This window comes from Melanostigma gelatinosum, assembly GCF_949748355.1.
Source record: "Melanostigma gelatinosum genome assembly, chromosome: 2".
NCBI lineage: Eukaryota > Metazoa > Chordata > Actinopteri > Perciformes > Zoarcidae > Melanostigma > Melanostigma gelatinosum.
In genome coordinates, this window is record NC_136635.1 from 29,310,338 (window position 1) to 29,323,425 (window position 13,088).

At 41.0% G+C, this 13,088-nt stretch overlaps 1 protein-coding gene across 1 annotated transcript in view; it reads right to left on the reverse strand.

Annotated features, from left to right (window-relative positions):
- Nucleotides 1-9,377: 9,377 nt before the first annotated feature.
- Nucleotides 9,378-13,088, reverse strand: part of mapk8ip1b (mitogen-activated protein kinase 8 interacting protein 1b) — a gene marked incomplete at both ends in the record, with an annotated part of 30,487 nt that continues 26,776 nt past the window's right edge. The window contains 7 exons of the mRNA XM_079285055.1: nt 9,378-9,450; nt 9,690-9,788; nt 10,106-10,176; nt 11,270-11,386; nt 11,776-11,879; nt 12,103-12,275; nt 13,004-13,079. Of these exons, the coding sequence (XP_079141181.1) occupies nt 9,378-9,450; nt 9,690-9,788; nt 10,106-10,176; nt 11,270-11,386; nt 11,776-11,879; nt 12,103-12,275; nt 13,004-13,079 (713 nt within the window). The remainder of the gene's footprint in view (nt 9,451-9,689; nt 9,789-10,105; nt 10,177-11,269; nt 11,387-11,775; nt 11,880-12,102; nt 12,276-13,003; nt 13,080-13,088) is intronic.

A 13,088-nucleotide genomic window follows, 5' to 3' on the forward strand; every position in this document is an offset into this window, starting at 1 on the left:
AAATCAAAATAGTAAATGATCAAATCAATTAATATTGCAACCTATCATACAATTTTATATGCCTAACCTAAAGTCAAATGAATAAAATGGGTGAGGGTGTATATCAGTGTGTGTGTGTGTGTGTGTGTGTGTGTGTGTGTGTGTGTGTGTGTGTGTGTGTGTGTGTGTGTGTGTGTGCATGTGTGTGGGTCTGTGGGTGAAAAGGAAGGGGGGTCTTACAGCTACTGCTGAAGACTACAAAGATGGCGGCGTCGAGTGACGCGGACAAAAAGGGAGGGGCCTTAAAGATACTACAGCTAAACTACCACCAGATGGCGGAGTCGAGTGACTCGGACAAAATGGCGGTGAGACTGCTGTATGTAATCACGTATGCCGATGCACAGGTGTGTTGTGAGGCGATCGTTTGAACGGGGTTTCCCAGGGGCAGACTATGTGCTGTGAGTTAGGGGAGAGGCAAGAAAGAGAGCAAAGTTGGGGGTCATGAATCAAACTTCTGCGTGCGGTCCGCGTTGTAGTGAGAATGGGGATCGCTGGCCGTATTGTACACAAAGTGCCGTTGTCGGTAGAACTGCCGGCAGTTATGTACGATAGCCGAGATTCCACACTTCACTCACAGAGCTGATTTAACTGGAAAAAGCATTTCCTGCTGAAAATGCGTTGGAATGCTGAAAACTGAAATTAATCGCAAAAACATTGCTGAAAATAGATATCCAATTCAAAAACAAATTGCAAAAACCTTAATAATTCAAAGAGTTTAAAGATTACAAATATGAAAAGTCATATCACACCTCTCCTGAAAGAGCTGAACATTTTGATATTTGAACAGTTTCTGTGGCTCAAAAAAATTCATCAGTGGTGATATTTGTAGTAGTATAAGTTTTAGTATAAGTATTATTCGTAGAAGTATTAGTAGCATTTGAATAAGTACTAGTAGTAGTAGTAGTGATATTTGTAGTCGTAGTAGAAGTTGTAGTTGTAGTAGAAGTATTATTAGAAGTAGAAGTATTAGTAATTAGAAGAAGTAGTAGAAGACGTAGTATCAGTAGTCATAGTAACAGCTGTAGTATTGGTCGTAGTATTTAATATCACAGTAGTAGTAGTAGTAGTAATAGTAATGGCAGTAGAAGATGTAGCAGTAGTGTTATGGGAAAATATGTCAGTCTACTGTTTTAGGGTTAAGGAATGTGAGTTTTAGAAGAGCAGGCACTAAACCTTGTGTCGTCTAAATGATTCTCGTAAATTTCGGATCCAGTTGTCTTGTTATGTTATCTTGTTATCTGTTTTCCTGTGCATTGTTTCTGTCTTCAAAGACGGCGACACACAGAGGCCTTGATTACAGTATTTCCTTGATGGGCATCAGCTGAAGGGCATGACCCTCTTTAGGAATTTATGATGTGTGATGGTAAAACAGGCTTATTCCGTCTCTGCAATACTGTGACTTAACTCTTTAACCAGGTCACAGTGACAACAAAAGGACGCATCTGACTGGGTGTATCCATGGTTTATTGTGGGGCAAACTGATAAAGGGATTTGTAAACAGGCCGTAAAAGCGCCTTCAGGGTATCGTAAAGACAGGACACTATGCTTCAAAGAAAAACATCTGCCTTGACATCTTTTATTATCTTCTGTCTTCTTTTGTTTATTCTTGTTTGCAAACCAAGGTAACAGCATGCTAGCTTAGTATAAATGTCCGTGCATTTAACTGTGTCGTTGGAGCACCTCTCGCAGATGACGGTGATGTATCTGTGAGACTGTGTTCTCTTTGCTTGCAAGCAAATAAATTGACTATTACAACCTTGATCGTTGATCCAGACTCTGTTTCATTTGACATTGATTTGATAACACTTTGACACTCTTCTCCCGACTATTCATAGAAATATTCCACAACAGTAGTAGTAGTACTAGTAGCAGTAGTAGTAGTACTAGTAGCAGTCGTACTAATAGCTGTAGTAGTATTACTACTTTTAGTAGCATGAATAGCAGTAGTAGTAGTAGCAGTTGTCGTATAAGTAATCATCCAGGCATCAACGGCCTCTATTCATTCCACAGCTTTCCAGGAGGCCTCGGGCCCCCTTCCATTGAGGGGCCCGAGAGTGACTACAAGCCGTCGGGCCTTGTGGCGCTGCGTATGAAAGCCAGAGAGCCAGGCAGCATTCTCTCCTGGCCTACATGACCACAACAGTGCCAAAACCCCATTATGCACTGACTGAGCCAAAGCATATTACATTCCTGAACCATAAACAGTCCCCGATGTACACACCCATCTCAGCATATGACTCAAATATTTCCTCCTAACATTTATGGAAACTTAGCGACTTTCCACAATTCTGAAGATCGTGGAATATGAATTTCATGAACATTGAGGGCAACTTGAGCCACTTGCACGAAAACCCAGTGTATTAATAGGAACTTTGTTGTTACCATGAACCTTACTTGTCGATGCTTCGTTGCAACGGAAAAGTGTTCGTGGGGAAGTTGTCCTTTTTCCTCGTCAGGAAGGGGGGGGGCTGCTTGCAGCGCGGCCTTGCAGCGGGCGCTGTGTCTCGCACGGCTTTTGCTGGTGCGGCTTCGGTCCGTTGGCGTGGCTCTGGAGCAAACGCAGGTCCGATCTGTACTCACTGCAGGGAGGACAGTTGACTTCGGATGAGACGGCGTGTCTGCACGTCTTACCGGGAATCATCGGTCACGAGAGGAGCGAGGCTTCGTCGGGCTCCTCTGTGCCGGTTTGTGCAAAAAAAAGGGGGGAAAAGCAAAAAGCGGAGAACGGATCGCGGATGCGGATTCGTTTCGCGGGCTGAGGGGCCTTAACTCAAGAAAATAAAACACGGCTTTGTGACCTGACAGGGTTTGAGGGTTTGAGGGCCGCGGCTCCCTCGTGGCCTTCGGTTGCCAGCGTCGTGTTGGAGGTAGGAGGCTGGTGTGTCTTCATATGTCCAAGGACGGGTCCCTGGGCAAAGAGAGCGTTGTGTGCTCCCTGTTCGACGGAGGTCGAAGGGAAAAAGCAAGGAGGTGTGATCTGCAGGCAGTTTTGATGAACAGTGGTTGAACCACAGGGGTCCTGGGGTCTCTTGGCCCTCGGCCAATGAGATTGCAGCGGTGCATTCAGGTGACCATGGTTTTTTTGGGGGGGGTAAATTCACACCCTAGTGTGAAATTCCTTCAGAGGAGGTTTGCTCTCATCAAACTACAAATCAGGATGAAACCTTTGCTTGAAAAAGGGAAGGCCTGATTCTCTTTGTCCACAGCACATGTTGAAGCCATATGGTCAGACCCCAACACCAATTTAAAAAAAATTGCAAAAGGTTTAACAATTCAAAAAGTTGAAAGATTACAAATATGAATTCATATCACCCCTGTCCTGAAAGAGCTGAAGATTTTGATATTCGAATGGTTTCTGTAGCTTAAAAGAATTCCAGCGGTAGTAATATTTGTTGTAGGAGTCGTAGAAGTATAAGTATTAGTAGCATTTGAATAAGTGCTAGTTGTAGCAGTGGTGATATTTGTAGTAGCAGTAGTAGTAGAAGTTGTAGTCAAAGTATTAGTAATTAGAAGAAGTAGAAGTATCAGTAGTCGTAGTAATAGCTGTAGTAGTGGTCGTACTATTTTATATAACAGTTGTAGTAGTATAATAAGTAGTAGTAGTAATAGTAAAGTCAGTTTTTGAAGTAGCAGTAGTGGTAGTACTAGTAGCAGTCATACTAATAGCTGTAGTAGTATTAGTACTGGTAGTAGCAGGAATAGCAGCATTAGCAGTTGTTGTATAAGTAATAATAGTAGTGGTAGTAATAGCAGTAGTGGTAGTAATACTATTTATGGTAGCAGTAGCAGTAGTAGTAATAGTAGCAACAGCAAAAGTTGAAGGAGTCTTAGTAGTAATACTAGAAATATTAGCAGTAGTAGTAGTTGTCGCAGTATTAGTAAGAGCATTCATTTTTTCAATAAAAAAGCCTAATTTTGAGTTTAATGTTTAAATACAGTTAATCCATGAGGCTTTTATTTTGAAAGGGTGGGGCTGGGTGGGGGAGGGAGGGGGAGAGGAGACATAATCATCATGTTTGACACAACATAGGTTATTAAATGACAGGCTTCATCACAAGCAGTTCAGTTAGAATTCACTCTCTGGGGCTTTTATTTTGAAATGGGGTGTGGGGTGTGGGGGAGAATGGGAGAGGAGACAGAATCATAATGTTAGATAAACACAAACCGGTTATTAAATGACAGGCTCATCACAAACATTTCAGTTAGGATTCATTCTGTGGGGCTTTTATTTTAAAATGGCATGTGTGTGTGTGGGGGGGGGGGTGGAGGAGGGGGGAAATACCTCTAAAGATCCCTAAGACCTGAATGACTGTATGAGAGACACAGAGAGAGAGAGAGGGAGAGGAGTGTATGTGCGCATGTGTCTGTGAGTCTGTGTGTTTATCAACATCACTAATTGGCTCAATCGCAAACACCTGTGTGCCTGAAGCCATTTCATGGAGATAAAACAGGGAAACACCTCTCAAACAAATCATCAAAACTCCCATAACCGTAGCTCCTATTGCTCCGATATTAATAATTGAGGGGAAGAATGAGTTGAAGAACAGATTCTGTAAAAATTGTGTCTGTAGTGTAAAAAATGTGACTTAACTGGCGATCTAGAAATGGGGTACCGTGTTCTGTGGAAGATGTTTTTGAAGCAAAATTTAACATTGGTCTCTATGGAGCAGAAAGTTGGTTTTCCTCTCAATTAACGGCTTCCGTGTCAAATGTGGAAATCTGTGGAATTCCACAGTAATTTTTCTACGACAAGGACAATATTAGCTACTTCTACATCCAGAAATTATGCATGAAGAGTGAAGATTGTGGACACAGTGGCAAAATACAAATGTTTTTTTCACAAGAATCTCAAGCTGCTCTTCACTCTAGCGGTGACATCACGCACTCTAAGCTGCGCAATACACACCCATTATAAAGTCAGAAAAGGGCTGAAAAATCATAAACGTTAAATTGCTGCAGTTCAAAAAGTTTAAAAGATATCAAAAATCTGACAAACTCTGACAAAATCATGTTGGCAATAGTTGAGGGTTTTCTCAACATTTGAAAGTTGAAATGGTGTCTGTAGCTGAAAGTATGAGGAAGTTGAAGGATTTGAAAGTTGAAGAAGTTTAAGAGGATTTGTAAATATTCTCCATAGAGATCCCATTCAAAAAAAAGTTGCTAAAAGCTTAATAATTCAAAAGTTTAAAGGTTAGAAATAGAAAAAGTCATAGCAGACATGAGCTGAAGGAGCTGAACATTTTGATAGTTGAACGGTTTCTGTAGCTTAAAAAATGAAGAAGAAGAAGCGTTGCGACAAAACGGGGGACGGAAGAAATACTGGAATAAAGAAACAGGACTATTAAAGTAATGGAGGCAAAGTCTGCAACAGGCAGATTCATGTGTTGCCTATAACGTGGTTCCTCTCCCACTGAGTGTAATCCTGGGTTTTGCAGAAACATTAATATTGAAGTTGCGTTTGTTGCCCACACATGTCTGTGTGAAGGATTTTGTCCTTTCAGTTTAATAACCATCACAAAAGCAGGATGGATTTGTTTGTTTCACAACTGAGAAATGTGCTGCTTGTAGTTTCTGCGTTCAGTTCAGTGTGATTCTGTGTAAATGGCTGAATGTGTCAGAGTGTTTTCTTTCTTGTTTTTTTTTGAAGACTTACAAATCTAACAGTTAATTCTAGAATCTGGCTTTTCTTGTGAGGCAATGCAGTGTTTTGCGAAAGGCGTCCTGTTCACAATGCGGTCAGCCGTGATCAGTAAACGCATTATGGCTCTCCTCGTGATCTCTTTTGTGTTTGATGGAGGTTTTTCTGCACCCCTACAGGGCAGGTAGGTCTGCTTTACTCCTGTTACAAACATGAAATTGAAGGGCGAGCAGGATTCATGACTCGCTCACTGTAAATCCTCCCACTTAGTACACAGCTTATTACTAAAGAAATCAATTCATTTTAGACAAGACGTTGATTTAAATGTATTTTTATCAAATTCAAAAGGATTTTATTGCTTCTGCTAAAAAAACTAAAATCAAAACAAATCTAATGTTTTGTAGATCAGAACTGCATCCATAGCAACGGTTGGTTTTCATCGCAGAGGTCTGCTGTAAAGAAATGCCGCACTCGACCAATCATAATCGACTATTCAACAAAGCCGTGTAATCATGTTATTTTCTCGAACTTAATGTATTAAAGGGACAGTTCACCTGGTTGGTAAAGATAATCCACAGAAAAATGTATTTTTCCACATGAGACTGCTCACAAGGTCTGTGGTTTATCTTGAACAAACGGGTCCCTTTTTTCTGGAGAGAGACATCGCTGTTGAGTTTTTCAAATGTATTGTTTTGGCGCTTTGAACACCTCAAGCTGAGTGCCATATTGTCCCATTATATTGGAGTGATGGCAGACATCTGTACGGCCGATATCTCCAAAACTAGGCAACTCACACCAAAACCATTTTGATGAACCAGATTGATAAACTGCATTAAAGCTAAATGTGCATTTTCTTTTTTAAACTTTCCCCTCAATTCAAACACATTCTGCTGGAACCCTCCCTGAAAGCATATTTAAAAAATGCATTGAGAAGTGAGGGAGCAATGGCTGCAGGAGGGAGTGACAATGGAAGTCACAAAGCCTCTTACCTTTTACCTGCCGTTCCGCTCTCAGATTATTGTTCGTAGATTATCATGTGAACACAGACATTAGTTCAGGTTTCTGATATCGGCGATGCCGTTACTGTCACTGTTTTCATCTGGTGTTGTGTCTTCTTCTAGCAGAGCTGATGAAGCAGAGTTAGAGCTGCTCTTTGACCCCGACCTCAAACAGCATGGCAGCGTTGTTGATGGTAAGGAAGCCATATATAAGTTCATGGAGGATACTTAATATGAATCAAAACAAACTAGGTACCACATGCTTTGTAGACAAACACTGATACAACACACAACATGGTTTAAAACATACACCTGATTGTGTTAATGTGTTGCTGCAGATTATGGTGAGAGGCCCCTCCCTCCTCCTCTGCCACCCGACTCTGAATATCCTTATCAGCCAAACCTGGAGGAGGAATACTACTGACAGACAGACAGACAACAGATCCTGATGCAAACAAATGAAGCTGATCTTCTCCTCCAGGAAACCCAGCTGTATGTCACAAATAAAAACAGGAAGACAAGTCGGATGGATTGCCAAAATTGGCGTTTTGTTTGGTTTAAAACAACCGATAATTAATCAGAATTCACGGTAAATTTGTCCTATAAGTCTGACTATTAATTAGATCTAGTTCATAGGAAAAGGAACTGAGTCACCAACTAATGTAGGCGACTGTTACTTTATCAGTAAGTAACGACTCATTTAGAAGTAAAAGTTGTCATAACAGCTACGAAAGAGCAAGAATGTGTTTGAGTATAACACGTGAAAACACAGCTTCAGTAGAGAGTGACTTCATTCGTTTCCCACTCACAAGTCAGCTGTGACGTACGTTTTACTCACCGGGGTAATTGCTGAGATGTCGGGATGCCGTGACATCACTGGAGCCGGCTCATCCGATTAGAATCAACACCGGGACCTCACAAATACAGTGATATAAATGTAATAATGACAGGACACCATGAGATCTGCATTAAAATTTTTAAATAAAGAATTCACACCTAAAAAAAACAAAGAAAAAAAAATCTAAAATCAAGATACATTTCACATACTACATGTTGAATCCATACGATATTTATAATTACAGATATTAAATTATTTATATATATATATATATGGCATGTCTATACACACTTTGTATAGCCCCCGCTACAGTTTCTCCTATCTGCCTGATTGGCTCTTGAGAAGGGAACTCGTATAAAAGTCAGCGTTGCTCTCTTGATGCTGCATGTTGGCTTTGATCAGCAACAGGAGACCACTTCATTTTTTCCAGATTTTTCCATTGTTGTTGTTGTTGTTGTTGAAAGGAACAAACCATGGGGACTGGGAGATGCCTGAACGGACACATTTTCATATCCTTCATAAATGAATCTTTCTTTTACAGACATTTAATCTTCCGTGAAATATAGATCACATAAAAGAATCTGTTAGAAATTAGTGTTTGTGATGAACGATGTGGGAAGCACTCTTTGTTTGCCACTGAAGAACAACTATGCTGTACCCGTGCTGGACCCAGGATGATATTAAAAAAGGAAATAGTTGAAACCCGTTGGTTTTTTTGTTATGATCATTGACTGGTGGTATCTTAACACGCCATGCAAGAAAAGTCAACGCAATTCAAAACCTAAAAAGACCCACTTCACAGTTCACTATGGCAAAAGACCAAGAAAAGCAGCAAATCTCCTGATTTGAGAAGCTACAACTGGGGATTGTTTGACATTTTTACTTGAAAGTTAACTTAAATCTATTTCGGTCAACAAACGAATCAATTAATCAACTATTTGTTGCAGCTCTGCTTAAGTCTGTAGTTCTGTCACATATTCATAAGCAAAGAAAAAAAAAAGTCTGTGGCTTTCCTTGGCATTTTACATGTTTTGTTTCAAAGTTGTGTATGCTATTTAACACAGCTGGCACCGAGTCACAGTGGAGCCGAGCAGTGTATTCAATGTAGACTATCGAAAAGGTAAAGTATTGAAAAGTATTGAACAGCGAATTTAGTGAAAGGGGGGGGGAATTCAGAAAAACAGATCTGCTAACTGAAACTCTGGCATTGCATTCTGGTCCACTGCCTGGAGTTGTCTGGCTTTGACAACGAGGTTTGGCTCCACGTTAAACATCTAAACGTGGGACCCACAACAAATGCACAGAACATCACCTGTAGCTGCTTTTAAAACAGTGTTTGAGGGCGGACCTTCATATCAGGTGAGCTGAAAGGATAAAGGTCACTGTTCCTACATGGGTTTCTGTCACTTAGTGTACATTGTGTACGGCGTGAGGGCATCTCTTAGTAAATATACACCTCCCCTCATGCTCAGACAAACTCATCATGTGTTTCCAAATGTCAACCTTTTTCTTTTTAAGTGCAAATGCCAGCTGGTGTCGTCCAGTTACAGCTCCTGGGCTTTCAGAGCTGCACCTGCTGAGATGATGCTACAGGCTAACTCGTGCTGCCAAGTGATACAATGTTTGTGCTTTCCAACAGACAGCCTACAGTCACCATCTCGCATATTTTCCTGAACTCAAAATGGTCCTCCTTTGGCTCATTTCCATATTGTATTGCCGCACAGAGGTCTCACCACAGGTCCAACACGGGCTCCTTTCTTTTACTGCTTGCTTATCACATGTGTTTAGATTTGACTGTCCTTCATGCAACATTATGTTATGACACAGTGCACTGTACAGAGCTGTGGTTGAAGGCAGGGCAGGGCTATTCCAGGTAGATGTCCTCTGTTGGGCACGAGAACTCCACAAACTCTTTATAGTACAACTGGAAGGCTTTCCTGAAAAAAAAACAAAGACATGTACTTCAGTCGCTTCTAGAACTCGCCCGGATTTAGACGTTTGTATTTTTAGATATGACAGATATATATATAAATAGTTTTCAAGAACAAATCAGTGATCTGTAACAGATCAGCTCTTTCTAATAACATTAAATCGTTGCCTTTCAGCAGAGTTGACGTACCCACCCACCTCCTCCATACAAAGAATGAATAACTAAGAGCTAATTCACTGAACTCACCCGACTGACTCTGCAAGAGGTTTAGTGGAGTCTTCAGACACAAAGACGTGGCAGGCAAATCTCTGGTCTGCCGGGTGTTTAGTAATGAAACCAAAATACCTGCGGAGAAGACAGGGAATACAGATGAGGGGCGTCATTAACCGTTCGTTCTTTGAATACTGTATTCTGTCATGTTTCAAAAATAAATAGCCGTTTCACATTTGATCATTCGGCAGTGAAGGGGTGCAGTCTATATGTCTGATGTCTGGTACACTTGTTAGTTTCTAGCGACGCCTGGTGGTAAGTTAATGCAGATGAACGCTAGCAGAGGGTAAAAACGGTACAGCTTGCGTCCCCTTGCTTCTTTATTTCCTAGTCTGACAGCACAGTTAATGTGACCTGCTATTGTAGTCCCTGCGTTTTCTGCCTTCACTTACTTGCTGTTTTTGGGGTGGTAGCCGCAGAAGGAGACGTTCTTCAACTGGAAGAAGTGGCTGCACTCGTTACTCTGTGAACGGGACAGAAAAGAGGCAAAATAAATGTCTGATTAGCATCAAGAAGGCCGCTCACACACGTACTTGCCCCATTATACGGTATGTCTGTATGGAATGAATGTTAAATATTTATAATCCAAGTGAAAGTCCTACATTCAAAAGGCAAAAAGAACAAAATGATTGACAGTATGTTGCAACGACAGCATTTTGATTATTATTACTTTATAATTAAGATGCAAGCAGCATATTGCAGTCGTAGATTTTGCAGGTAGTGCTATACCAAACTACTAAAAAGTACTATAGCACACCTATGATGTTCTTCTGGGAATTGTGATAATTGAAAAAGGGTATTATTATCTGAACAGTGGCTCACTAGAAAGATCTTTATTTGGGACAGTTTGGATTTCCTGGTCCAGTTAGGTAACTCTTATTTTGTAAAATGCACTTTTTACTATTTAAAACACGTTACAGTGCAATATTTTGATAAGTTATAACGTATTAACAAAGAAAAATGGTTTATTGATGTTTACAAATCCAAGTTGCAGACATGTCTCATAGTATGTACATATCGTATGTACAGTTTCATTCAGAGCTATTAACCAAACAAACAACAAACAAGTTGAACCAATGGCAGGTTAGACTGAAGGCAATTTGTGGGTTGTACTTAAAATGTCTGTAATCTCTATGAGTGATCATAAAAAAGTCTTTTTAGGACGTGTTTCAAATTATTTTTGAAGAGTTTGGGATTGACAAATTGCATGATTTTTTGAATCTACAAAGGTCTTTTCTGACAAATGTTGCTTCACCGCTACGATATATTTTGTGTTTTATAAGCCCATGTGGAGATGGAACATGTATGTGTATATAATGTATCTTAAATTATCATATGTTCGTATGAAAAGTGCTCAAAATGGAAATACTGAAGTAAGATCTCCTTTAAGAAAACGCCCCGTAACAACTATGTCTGCAGTCTCTATTAGCAGCCACATGGGGGCGACATGCCTCAATAGTTCGATGGGATTCTGGTGTGAGGACGAGCTTTTACTTGACAAAACCTCATGAAGATCTATTTCGCATTACAGACAAAGGCACGGTTTGAGCACTCACTCTATCGCGGGCGTAATAGTCCTCTTGAACTGCAAGCTTGATGCCTTTCACACTGATCTCCAGGATGCAGGAGGAAGGCGGGTTGTACTTGACTGTCATCCGTCTGTTAGTGGCAATCTGAAGAACAAACGGAAGAGGTGACTCTCTTTGCTGATGTAAAAAGCTCAAAACTCTGAAAAAGACCATTTTATCCTGTAATCCACTTCTATACTGGATGATAATACAGACGTAATACTATGTTGACAGTGTTCTGTGTTGGAAATAGTCAACTTGTCAATCTAATGTTTGAAAACTTAACAGGAAGCTTGTGAAATATGTCAATCCTGTGCAATATTACATTAATTCTTCAATTGAAATGTTGCCGAACAAGAGGCTCCTTTATTGATGAAATGTTGCCCCCTATTTCTTTGGAGCAGGTAACCAGGTACTACACATCACACCTTTTAGAGTCAAATGCTTTACACACTCAAACACAGACACTAACGTGCACAACATGGGCCTCGTACCTTCTGCATAGCTGCACACAGAACATCGTTTCCTTTGTGGGAGGGCACTTGAACTGAGCCCAGGAACTTCAGCCGGTATCTGTCCACCCATTCACTGCTCTTCACTGCGCAGGAAAGACAATTTATTGTCGCTTTAAAATCCAGGTTTTGTAGCACATTTAACGAGAAAAAGAAGAAGCAGTTTTTTCAGCAGAGGGACAGTAATATATCTGTTGTAGTTTGATGGGGTTGTTGGTCAGTACCAATGACTCAGTACATATTTTAGCATCTCTCCGAACACATTCATAGTCAGCCTAATTGAATTAATGAGCGCGGCAAAGTCAGTACCTTTGTAGCTCTCAGCGTCCTTGGTCACCTCTATAGCGTAATACGCTGGGAAGATCCCACGGGCACCAGTTCGCATGTTGTAGCCCTCGTACCAGTAATCCTCCGACTGGACCTCCACCAGCAGCGGATCATCCACCTCCAGCTCCAACTCGTCGTCGTGACGAGGGACGAACCTGTGGCGACGGATGAGGTTATGCAAGGGATCTGAGGGAGCTCACAGGCTTTTTATGAGCTGGATGACACCCTTACACAGGCTGTCTATCTGCCGGCCTGGACCGTTGGCTCAGTCCAAAGGAAAATAACGATGTTTCTCTACAGAGATACGAACATTCAGACAAGCTTTTGTGAGTGCAGAGGGATTATCTGAACTACCTTTTTGAAAACATGGACACTGAACATGTGAAGACTGAACATTCCAGGTGCGCTGACCCTCGTGGTCACCTCTGAATAACTACGTTTAGACCCTGTAGCTGAACCGTGTATTTGTTTATAGGCCTGTATAGGAATCACAGGGTCTCTTCGTAATAACAACCACCTGGGACATTTCATTTGAATGTATGCATAATGTAATATTCAAACCACCCATCTACATTTAAAATAAATGTGTTAATACAGTTGGATAAGCCAAAAGCTACATGTGAATTTTGGACCAATGCTCTTGTGGAAGTATTTATGTTGATGATTGACTTTTTTGTCCTCCATACTCCGCAACCATTGCTCTGAATCAATACATTTGATTCCCTGACAGTGTTATGTGTCAGACAAACTCATGTAAATATAAGAACGATCGCTAAAACTAAAGGCAAGTGATGACTGCATCAATCAATGTTGCAACATTTAGAACGGATGTTGGGATGATGATGTTGCCGGTAGTGCTGATGATGATGCCGTTCTTCCTCACCTGTAGACAGCTCTGTGGCTCTGATCCCGCTCCTCTCCATTAATGAGGCAGGAGTACAAGCCGAAGGACTCTGCACCTTGAAAAG